A 12,875-nucleotide genomic window follows, 5' to 3' on the forward strand; every position below is an offset into this window, starting at 1 on the left:
TAATACCGCTTGCTTCTTGAATGCTTACCTTTGCTGTAAGAACACATCGACAGTACTGTTTAGTGAGATTTTGTTTACTGTTCCGAGGATCTTTGGCAGAGGTGAGAAGGGTCCGGCATTGGTTCTAAAATTTGCTGCAGAAATGACAGCATTGGTACGCAAATTAAGGTGAGGTATATTGTGGTTAATCTGAACATGGATATCATGGTATCTATATAATTAGATATGATTTTGTGCAAGAATATTGAACCAGCCACAATCCTTCTGTATTCTAAACTGAAAATGTATTATTTTATGTAATATTTATTAGTTAAGGAATTACTAGTTGTTATTTTTTTTGTACAACTATCTAAATTTAATTTAAACATTACATTACATCATTTAAAAATAAAATTACTCATATGTAGTTTTAATCACCACTTTTGCAAATGTTTTAAATGCAAAGGAATTTATAAGAAAATTGACTACTGATTTATTGTAATTTAATGACCGTAACTGTAAATAATCAACAATGGTAAATATAAAGGTTTTCTTGCAGATTGCTTTCAGTCTCAGCTGATATCAAAGTATCCATCTTTGTGTGCGGAGTTACTAAATGTGCTAGGGGCAACTATATCTGGCGCCCAGGTAAAAAAAAACCTACACATGTCATTAAAATCAAATAATCAAATATTAACAAAGACAAATGTATTAATCTGGGTTAAGGGAAACTAAAATGTGTAAATATTCCGACTGTACAAATTTTTAATTTCAGAAAATTATTAAAAATTTTAAATTTTAGCTTTTTGCTAATTTGCTGTTTTTTTTACACATTTACAAATTTTATTCACAATTCTAACGAAGCAAATTTTAAATATTTTTTTATAAAAAGGATCTTTGTCTGCGGATTGCGGGCATACAGCTAAAACATAGTAGAACTGCTCTGTTGGGTTCTCTGTTAGCTTTAAATCATAAAAAAATTCCTCAATTTTAACTTCAATTTCTACTCACTTCATAAAATTAATTATCATATTTATGTATCTTTTTTAGCACAAGAATAGATAATTCTTATAATTCTGAGTAACTAACATAATATTTGTAACTCTTTAAAAATACGAAAATAGTAAACTGGTTTTAATATCCCTGTTTTGTCATTAAAATATTATAAATTAGATATTCGTTTCTATTTGTGTATCTAATAAAGTAACAATTAATCAATTTATTAGTATCCACTAAACAAGATAAATAACATGCATTGAACACCTACTAAGATGCTTGCAGCAATATAAATATTTAACAATTCATCTCATTGTTTATTGATATTTTAAATTATAGATAACCGACTCAGGTTTACTGAAAACAATATAAGGTCTAGGGGACAAATAACTGTGTTAATAGGAAATTTTAAACAGGGCACGTTTGATTAGTTATTTGATTGCTGATTTCTGATTGAACTGATGTAGAAACGACCCATTTGTTCGATCGTATTATTTACAATGTAACATATCATTAAGATTATCTTGGTATACCACACTCTACACTTAAAAAAAAAACCACTTGTCAAAATGTTCAAATGTTCAAAAAATGTTCCAAAAAAAAATGCCCTCCTGGGCCAAAAAAACCTTGTGATTTTGTAAAAAAATAAAATAAATTTAGTTTATTTTGAGTAGTTGATTTATATTAGAAAATCTGTTTTAAACTATCATATTTGAAGTTAATTGTGGCAGTTAAACTAGCAGTTATGTATGGTGTATTTGCGGCGTTGTCTTCACGCAAATAGGTACATCTCATCCGCTGTATTGGATTTAGGCATATACACGATATTGCTTTGCTTCTTCAGTAGAGAGGATTCATTCGGGGTACTGAATTTAACCAAACGCAAGCAGTTTGGTCGATTTCAAAATTCAAATATACCGATCAATACGGCTTGTCCCATTCAATCGAAAATGCAAAAATAATGTATTTTAATTTTTTTGGCTCATTCGTATTGAAATAACATAGGCGAAATGCCAAATGTATTCAAAATAGTTATAATCTATTACCTATACGATGTTTTTTTGAGTAACTACATAGGGATTTTACGAACATTTAATTTAAGTCATATTATTTGATAAGTTACTTCTTGTCTGTTGTCATTCACTTTCCTTCCTAATCACTAGGATCAATCCTACCTACAATGAAAATTCTGAAAAAGTAACATATGGGAGTTTTCTTAAAGTTAACAATAATAATATCCAAGTAGTTGAGTAATAGAGCCATTGTATTGTTGCCATGTGATCTGATTATTTTTATTTTTACTAACCTAAAAGTCCTACAAAGTCTGGTTAAAAATCTGTGTTGTGTCAAAGCATTATGCTGCTTATTCTTATTCTGGAAGATAGGGGTCAGTGCTACATATTTATTTATTTGTTTCGACGGCTTATGTCTTTCACAAAGCATAAAATAATAATGAAGAACAATTATAATGAAACAAAATACAAAACACCTGTACAGAAGTGAAGAAAATATAGATACATAAAATAAAATCAGCAAAACATAAAGAAATTACAAAGGAAATTTAAACAAGAAAATACAGCATAGGTACGCAGCAAATTAACAATAAATAATGAGTTTAAATATAAAAATTATTGAAGTAGCAGAGGCGATGTATCATAGTATAAATAGTAAAACAAGTGTAACACTTAGTACGTTTATATCATTTAGAAAAGAGCTGATTAAAAAGTAATGATTTTAATATGCTCCTGACCTCATTGTGACCTGTGTACCCTTATTGTGACAGCTTCCCCTAAATTAGTTCTTGCCCTCCAAGCTTAGGTCTTTTAGGAGCCGGACTACTGAGTTAAGGATGAGTGCACTCTTATTGCTAAATCTCCTCCGGGGCCAGGTCCTTAATGTATAGGGCGAGCATTGTGGTGCATATACACTTTAACAGTAACAATATGCAATACAACTCGACAAAACAATTTTACAATGAGGAAGTTTAGTGCTAGTTGAAATTGGATACAAAAAATGTTTCCTTACACATGGTAAGCGTTTAATTGTAAGGCGAAGTTTCTCAAAAATGTATGAAAAGATTAATAAAATTTGTTTTTATAAAAATGAACTACTTTGAACAACGTCACTAGCTCTTGTGAATCAACCAATCAATTACAGTTTTGACATGCGTTGTGATAGATTTCTGGTTTCCGGGAAGCCATTTTTTCAACGCTTGGTATATTTTGACAACTATGTGGCTCTACTTTTAAATGTCACAACAACTCACCGACGAGAACTAGTGACATCACGGGCGGAGTAATTTCAAAATTTATCATCACACAGCCATTCCTGTCCACTGCTGAACACGAGGCTCCCCCGTACATCCCTGCCTTGCGCTTTCTATATCCAGTCACCAGTAATTTCTCTTCATATTATCTGACCATTGTGTGAGGGGTCTCCCTCTACTTCTATTGTCTTCTAGAGGTCTCCACTCTACTACCCTTTTAGTCCATCTTTGGTCTTTTAATCTGGTAACATGTCCCGCAAATGACCATTTAAACTTAGCCAATCTTTCAACTGCATCCATTGCTTTTGACCTGAGAATACAATACATTTTTTTTTTAAATATCGCTTAGTTCGATGGTCTATTAGCAAATAATAAAAAAATAAAAAGACCACTAAACTTTCCTATTGAAGTAAGTCGTGATTCTTATTAAGTTATTAAAAAACACTCTTATATGTGTCGGCTTAATGTAGCTATCATAACAGAAGATAATCCAATACTTGAAAATGGCTATTCCTCTGCTAGACCTTGTATAGTAGTAACGTTCGGTGATTTTGCGGTTAGTTTAGTTTGATATGGATATGAACAAGTGGGATTAAACTTAGCAATATGTAATGATATTAACGGTGATCTGGGCTGTAATTTCAGAGTTTGTTAACAATGACAAATAACTCGAATAGTACGGTTGATGCAAATAACTTCAGGTTAGACACCAGTGGTAAAGGGGTGAGTGGGAGATTAATCTCCTTAATGTATTTACTAAATATTCATGTTTGTACTAACAGAGAGCTTGTTGAAGTTGCTTGATGTATTTATTTAGCGATAACTAGTGTTATTTTATTGTTGGTATTTTTAATCTTCATCGTGTATAGTTTTATTATGGTATACCGCTTATCTAGAAATACTTTTTTTCTCCTTATTTTGGTGACAGTTCTTTCTTACATTATCTTTTTACAGTTGTTATCTTTTAAATTATTTTAAAATGCAATAATATATCTTGGTAACCATTTCAGTTAGCTTCAGTCTTCAGAGATTGATGATTAATGTATTATAGAGTACATTTTTTTTGTAGTAACAATTATAATTATAGGAGATGGATATTATATTTAAAAATTTCAATGGGTTTTTTAAAATCAATATAGGATCTTTGCTATGGTAACAACATGGTGCAGTAATTGTACATTCTAAATCTAATGGTCAAAAATAAATAAATGTAATGCGTTTATTTTAAGAAAAAAATGCACAAAAAAAGTGTTGGAGATAAATTCTTATGTTGACTTATTTTTGACCATTAGATTTAGAATTTACAATTACTATAGCACCCACCCTAACTTAAAACTTATCAAAAAATATTTTAATATTATGTTGCTTTGATTTTGATATCTTCAAAAATCCTAACTTCAATTCTGCATTCTTATTTACTGACCAATTGATCACCTTATAATGATGAATTGTCTTCATAAAAATCTTTATTTATGTTTGTTTAAAATATATTATGTTGGCTGGGTCTTTTTTTATTATTTTTCTTATTGATATGCAAGTGATTTAGGGAATGTGCATGTACTAATTTAATTGCACGACGATTTGAATTGTTTGCATTAAGACACTATAATAGAAATATAAATGTGTTTACATTTTTGTTTTAAAATATTGTAACCTTTTAAAGTAATAATATTTTTTTAAAACAATTTATTTAATATCCACATACGACCAGAGGGATGACAGGTATACAATTTCAATTATATAGCATTATGGTGTAACAAGTTAATATGTAGGTATTTATATGATAAATAACAATAATAATAAAGTATCAAATGCTGCATATAAGTAGGTAAGTACATAATGTGTTGAAAAATTATAAGTTATAGTGAAAAAAAAGATGTTTACATTAGGTATTATTTAAGTGTATATAAGCAAAACAGAAAACGTCTGAGTGATTTTACAGCATTCAAATTACAAAAATTACATTTTGATTTTATTGCTGTAATATTTTTTACTATAAAAACTGACAATAAAAAAATTAACAAATCAATTTTTATGAAAAACTTGCTTATTTTAATGAAAAGCTTAATTGAATTTTGCCTTAAAATGTAATAAAATGAAACGTCACTTGTCACCTATTAAAAACTCAATAAAATAAGCAGTTTTTATCACTATCCTGTAAAAATAACAACAAATACTCATTTTTTTAAAAGCAATTATTTGTCTGTGCTCAGCGGATTAAGAGTACCATTCTGTGTGTGAAATATAAACAGAATCTTGGATAACTGATTTTGACTCAATGACTACTCTCGGGTAAAACTCCTGAAAAAGAAAATCAAGTTGAGATAAGTCCGCCTCGTGGTGCAGGGGTTGGCGCATTCATCAAGCGTGCTTGAGGTCCCAGGTTGGATTCCTGGCAGGGCAGACGTGAAATATTTGTTTTAAAGGTGGTTTTATTCTGCAATATTTTACTGTCCCTGGATTGGCTTCTGAAGTGTAAGACTGATCACCTTACCTTCATGTAACAAAAAAGATGCAATTGGAGCGCTGAAGCCGTTGCCCTATCTAACACTGGGTACATAATCATTCAAATCAATTCTGCAGTCAATTCCCTGTAATAATTCTGGGAAGGGATTGTGTGGACAGAAGAATGGATTCATGCAGAATGCCAAGAGTTGATGAAGTAATTTTATTTATTTTTTATTTCTTTTATTCAGGAAACATACAGTACAGTTCCATAGTTTTATATTTTACACAGTTAGACTTAACTCTAATGGACCAGTGAAGTTTCCATATTATATAATAATTATATGTAAGGTTATCAATGAAAGTAAAAAAAATAGAAGGAACAAAAAAACAATAAATGGAAGTCGTTAAGTAATATTTGAAGTCAGGTTTGCACCAGCATTGCCAACCATAGAACGCTTCAGTGTAGGCAACCTGACTGCTCGCTAGGTCGTGTTTGGTTCCTCCATAATACTAAGTATTTTATGTAAACATGAATTTTATTATGGAAATAATGGTTTTTCTATTGATAACAAAGAGAATTAAAATTGTTTTATTTATTTTAAAAATAAGTAAACATTTTTTTAACAAAGCTTTTCTATTATTCAAATAAATTTCAGTATTGCAACAAACAAACTAAACAATTTTAAAGCTCTAGTGTATAAAATTTTTACAATTTTTCAGATTGAACACTTACAAAGCATGTTAAAAATCTTTTCTTTTGATTTTAATTGTATGTGGGGGTAGATTGCATGCAAATTATCTTAAAAAGCTCGGTAAAATAATTTGCATACATATGTACTTTATAATTATAAATAAATATTATTATTTCTTTAGTGTAATTTATGAAATAACAATTTTTATTTACTTTAGTATTACTACTACCAAAGAACGTGTGGATATTAAATATCTGTATGTGCGGCAGATTGTTTTTATATCAATTTTGTATTAACAGGTGTTTTAAATTTCATTTGAGAGAGGTTGTCATATTTTCAGTGCATAAAATAAATATATCTATTTCATATTATTAATTGATGATAATTTCGGTAATAAAAAAAAGTTTTATTTTAGTTTTACTTGCATATAATAGATGTTGCACATACTCTAATGAAAGGATAGTACAAAATATCACTTTAGTTATTGTTTTTTCTGTGTCCAGGCAGATGAAGAATACAGACCGTATTTAATTTTAAAATGAAGTTAACAGATAGCAAAAAACATTGAAAAAAAGTCTAGCTTAAGCAGATAAGTATAGAAGAATTAAAAAAGTGATATGTGAAATAAATTTTGAGCAGTGTACAGTCTTCTTTAGAACAGATTTATCTACCAGTGAAGTAATTTTTTTTTTTGTAAAAAATAAAATGCAATGAAAAACTACAAATCAAGTGCGCATCATCATTCCTCTTTCCGCATCCAGTAGGGCACTGCATTGGTAAACCATGGGGCCCTGCTGCTAGTTGATCAGTCTAAGATCAGTATATTCATCAAAATAAATAAATCGGTAGATTCATTATCAACTCAAATATCATGGATCTATGAGATGTTTAAAAATTGGTAAAATATCAATTGAATTCAGTAGATTGCTTCCAAAATTGGCAGATCTACCGAAAAATTTATAGGGTTGACAACTCTGCATCCATCTTGCCAGGAATCGAATCCAGGGCGTCAAGAATGGTAGGCGAACACGCCAATCATCTCACAATGAGGCGTAATTATCTCCACTAGATTTCCCTATTCATGATTATTACCCGATGCAGCGATCGAGTTAAAAACATTTGTCCAGGGTTCTGGTTTTATTTTACACGCACAACAGTATTTTTCATCCGCCTGGACACAGAGAAGACGTATTTTATACATTATACAAAATAATAAACAAGAATTTATCATAGGAAAAAAACACTTATAATATGCACAGTAGGAAAATATCACTTTTTTTTTCAATTTGAAATAATTAAGGGTCCATGAAATATTGTCGACTAAAAATTTACTACTTATTTAAAAATATGACATATCTTTCAATATATTTTTTTAAAAGGTATGCATGAAAACTTTTCTCCACAACATCATATTGATTTTGAAAATACAATTAATTTTTCTGAATACATTTCATAAATTTTTATGGGTATTCGTAGTGTATGTGTGTGATATTTCCCTATTATGAAATCAGTCTTTTAAAATGTGAATTGAACTGATATTTTAAAGGTGAATTCAACTCATTGCTTTTCTGCTATCAGTATAATCCAAAAACCCTTTTTTCTAATTATTTATGTACAACAGTTTGGTTATAAAAATAGGAATTTTGTTCATAGAATTAAAATATTAAATACAGCAGTTTTACCATTTTGTCAGTTGGTTCACTTCACCTACAATGGGCTCAAATGATTGTTAGTCTTATAATGCATTGCTATGAATTTTTATATGTAGGTATTTTTCAATGAGTTATTTTTGTATTTCAATAAATGATTGTCCAATTTCAGCATAATGCCCTTCGGTCTGTGTGTCCAGCTACAGTAAGTTTGGTTATTAAGATCATATCAACTGTCGGCGTCGACAGAGAAGTCCGGCAGGTAGCTCTGAGCTGCGTCACTGTTATGGTTCAAGTTTTGCATAGATCGACACCAGAACAGGTGAATATATTTATCTAGTTTGTACATAGATACTTTATGATATTGTAAGCTTGCGCAGTCCGCCCATAGATTGGATGGAGCCAATGCTTCCCTAAAAATTTTACTTTACAATCAGTAACTAATTTTTGATCTAATTAAATCAACTAAAAGTAAACTAATCTTTGTACTTATTTATTGTAAGCATAAAATATTTTCTAATTATTTTGTTGATCGTAGCGATGTTGTTTGGTTTGATATTCATTCATTAATAACCTCTGGAAAATCGCAACTAACCCCACGCGCAACCTTCCTCTGCGCGCCATGCTCCGTTTAATTCTGGAATTGTGAACTGCTTAACGTCTTTGATTCCTTTGAGGCGTTCACTTAGTATTATATTCAAAGTCCGCATTTAGACCAAATCAATCCAGGTTTATTTTTTACATGTTGTGGTTGTTTTATAACAAATTAAGCATTAAAATTGGTTGATACGATAGTATTTTGATAATAGATTCTGAAATATATATCTGTTTATTTATTTATTTATTTATTTATTTATTGATTTACACGCCCAATGGGCTTTTACATATTTTAGAAATTACATTTAAGTGCAGCAGTGAAACATAAGTATGTAAATTTGGTAAAAATAAAAGATAACATAAGAAAAGCTAAAAGATACAATAATAAGTAAAAATCAGGAAATGTACCAACATAGGTATATGGTACATAGAAAAATATTTAAAAAATTTACATATGAAAACATACACGCATACATATACATACATATAAGTTTATACATTATTAAAGAGATACATGAGAAAAAGAAATAGTAAAAAAAGAAAAATATTAAGAAATTTTACATAAATTAATTTATAACCTTTTGAATACTTAACCTATATTTATATAAAGACAGACAAAATATATCAACTTCACCATACTCGTTACCTAGCCGGTGTAGTCTAGGTATTGGTGAATTGTAATAATAATTGTGACTGCCAGGAGATTCAAAGAATAACGTTAGCTGCCGAGTATTTCGAAGAGGTACTTTCAAGCTGATAACACTAGTTAATTCCGGGACGTCCAATACGCCATTCGCTATTTTATATAAATTTAATAAGTCATTTATAATTCTTCTTTTACATAGAGTTGACATATTTAGTGTACATAATAAATTATCATAATCAATATTTTCAGCGGGTATATTAAGTTTGTAATTGATGAATCTAAGGAATTTACGTTGTACTCTTTCTAACTTTAAAATATGAACATTGTAATAAGGTGACCAAATTGTTGAATTGAATTCTAAATTACTTCTAACCAAGGCAGTAAATAGCACTTTGAGGGTAGTGATGGAATTAAAATCCTTTACGGTTCGCTGCAAATATCCAAGACATTTCATTGCCTTATTAGTGATGGTATCAATGTGAGGAATAAATGTCAATTTTTCGTCAAAAACTATCCCCAAATCCTTTATTTGTGTAACTCTTCCCAGATTGATATTATTAATGTTGTAATCGAATATTATGGGTTTTTTACTTCTTGTAAATGATATTACACAACACTTGTCGACATTTAAATAAAGTTCATTTTTCTGGCACCAGTTGTACAGCCTTACCAAATTAGACTGAAGAACTCCACAATCGGTATCAGAGGTAACAGTTTTTGAAATTTTAAGATCGTCGGCAAAGAGAAGAATGTCTACTTTCTCAAATATCGACACAATGTCATTAACAAACAAAGAAAACAGTACTGGTCCCAGGTGGGAGCCTTGGGGTACCCCACTAGATGCCTCAAACTGATACGAGTTATAACCGAATACTTTTACTAAGATTTTCCTTGATGACAGGTAGCTTTTAAACCATTCCAAGATATTACCAGTAATTCCCAATGAACTAAGTTTGTGTATTAAAATTGTATGAGAAACCTTGTCGAACGCTTTACTAAAGTCAGTATAAATTGTATCAGTCTGATGACGTCTCTCCATTGATGTGATCAACCGATTCTGATGCAACATAAGGTTTGTAAGAGTTGATCTACCAGTTATGAAACCATGTTGTAACGGAGTGATAACTTTACTAATTTCATTGGTGAACTTAGTTAGCAAAACAGATTCCAGTAACTTTGGAATGGCTGACTGAATACAAATGGGTCGGTAATTGGAGACGTCAGTTTTATCTCCTTTTTTATAAATGGGGGTTAAGTATGAGATCTTCCATTTCTTGGGAAAGTTTCCAGTTTTCAAGGACAAGTTAAAAATTTTTGTAAGTGGACCAGTTAAAGAGGGACAACATTGTATAAGAAGAAGTGTAGGGATATTGTCTGGCCCAGCGCTTTTTTTTGGATCTAAGGCACAAATCCCCTTTTTTACATCAGAATCAGTAAATACACAGTCGTTAAAATCAATTAAATCTGTATTATCAATACTGTGTAACCTAGAATTAGAAGTAGAACTATAAACACTGCTAAAGTAATCAGCAAATAAATTGGCAACTTCCTGTGGTGTGTCTGCCATTTTGCGTTTGTAATACACTGTGGACGGAATTCCAGATTCCCTACTGTTAAGAATCTTGGAAAATTTAAAAATATGTTACAGTGAAATTATGGCATAAAATAGATTGTTACTATATTTTAAACTACTAAATAGTGAATTGTGTAGGTGGTAGGTGTCTAATTTACATATTTACCTAGTACCTACCTACTGACTGCTTCTCTAATGGAAAACCTCACCAAACACTCTTGCTTCTGTATAACGAAAATGATCCAAATACGCTGCAATTATAGTACTAGCGTAGTGCCCTATGCACCACTGGATGTAGGTATGGAAATGATGTGAAATGCAAATTGTTTAACTTCTTGCAATGCCATGAAAATCGATTTTATTATTTGATCAATTTTTTTTTTTTACAATTACACTGGAGTCTCTTTTTACATGGGCGATACATTTCGCACATTACCGTTTTAAAGAAGTATACTTAAAAAGAACAATGCTGGATATGTTTCTTTGTATAAAATTAGAGAGAGAGACAATTCAGCCAGCCTGTACCACTGCCGCCATACGCCAGCTGCTTTTGGAGCTCCACTAGGGGTAGTCCGTTTGCTCGTGCTGTTAGCATTTAGCGAATTATTTTTTCATGTTTTTAGCGATTATATTTCAAATATTATCATTTTTGACTTAAAATATAGTTGATTGAATGTTACATTTTTCAAATTTTAAATCCCGGGAACGTGCGGATTTTTTTAGCGCAGAAAGGAAAGGGTTAAAAAAATGAAATTATTTACTATTTATTTTACCTTAATTTTTTTAAGTGCAACATGTAATCAAAATACCTAAAAATATTGTAATAAAGATTACTCACTATCATTTTCATAATATATTATACGCCAAGTAAGTAAACGAGCGATGTAACCGTGTAAAGCAAGGTTCCAGTGAATAGATGTTTGTTTGAATTTCACTAACCTTTTATTTATTTGTTTTTCAGCGTCAAATTGATCTCTCGTTGATACTTGAAATGTACATTGACAGCATAAAGAAAATTTTAGTAAGGACTCCAGTCAAAAGTGATACTAGTAATAATAAATTAGTGGAAAGTAGCCATAAGGAAATAATTAGTGAGTCTGAAGTAGTTGAAGACGCGTCGGCAGTAGAAGATAGTGAATCTGTGCAGAGGATAGAAGTGTCCTATATGCTGCTTACTGCTCTAGTAAACCTAAGGAAACTGTTAGAAGACTTTGAATCCAGTCGGTCTGTCATATGTCAGCTGATGATCGATCTAAATTATTTAAGTGTATTAATTTCTCTACCTGATAATGTTATTGTGAGTATAAACAAGTTTTTACTATCTTTTTTTTTTATTTAAAAAAAGTTTTCTCAGGTCCTCTATTGTTTTTCACGTTTATATTCCATTAATTATCAAAAAAAATTTTTGTAACAGGTGAATCTTCAATTTGTGTGTGTTCAGAAAATAATGAGAATTTTTAAATTTCGCAGGTTTGGAGAGTCTGATTGTGAATTTTTTATTTTATTATGTTGTTATACATTCCCCTGAAGTATGCTAAAATTCCCAGCTGTATTCATCGTTTGTTTTGTCTGTGGTTCACACAATTTTTATACTTTATTTAATTTTTTACACAAAATTTTATACAAATTCTTTGATCCATTTTTTTTAACAAACGAAAATCGTCAAACTCATAAAACATGCCTAACCTTAGCGGCTGCCACAGGCAAAGTAAACAATGAATACAGCTGAAAATTTTAGCATACTTCAGGGGTATGTATACCAACATAATAAAAAAATATTTAACAATCGGACTCTCCTAACCTGCGAAATTTAAAAATTCCCGTTATTTTCTGAACACACCTCGTATACAGTCCACTTCAATCTTCAATAAACCTTTGTTTATGTATGTATGACAATATAAACATATTTTATAAAATATTCTAGTATGAAATTTGTGTGCTTACGATAGAGCCTGTAAAAAGCCTCACCGAATAGTAGGAAAAGTAAAATAGTGGTGGGTGATTTAATAATTATTCTCCAAAATTGATA

The 12,875-nt window shown here is 30.4% G+C and overlaps 1 protein-coding gene across 3 annotated transcripts in view; it reads left to right on the top strand.

Annotated features, from left to right (window-relative positions):
* LOC148274246 (neurobeachin-like protein 1) overlaps positions 1-12,875 on the top strand; it is a 217,125-nt gene that overhangs the window by 12,930 nt on the left and 191,320 nt on the right. For 2 of the 3 annotated variants that reach the window (XM_088237388.1, XM_088237391.1), the window contains exons 5-8: positions 539-627; positions 3,887-3,964; positions 8,203-8,352; positions 11,808-12,143. In XM_088237388.1, the coding sequence (XP_088093514.1) occupies positions 539-627; positions 3,887-3,964; positions 8,203-8,352; positions 11,808-12,143 (653 nt within the window). The remainder of the gene's footprint in view (positions 1-538; positions 628-3,886; positions 3,965-8,202; positions 8,353-11,807; positions 12,144-12,875) is intronic. The other variant, XM_088237390.1, reaches the window with a different exon arrangement.

This window comes from Micrasema longulum, unplaced genomic scaffold (genome assembly GCF_059751315.1).
Source record: "Micrasema longulum isolate JH-2025_06_02 unplaced genomic scaffold, ASM5975131v1 h1tg001714l, whole genome shotgun sequence".
In the NCBI taxonomy this organism is placed as follows: domain Eukaryota; kingdom Metazoa; phylum Arthropoda; class Insecta; order Trichoptera; family Brachycentridae; genus Micrasema; species Micrasema longulum.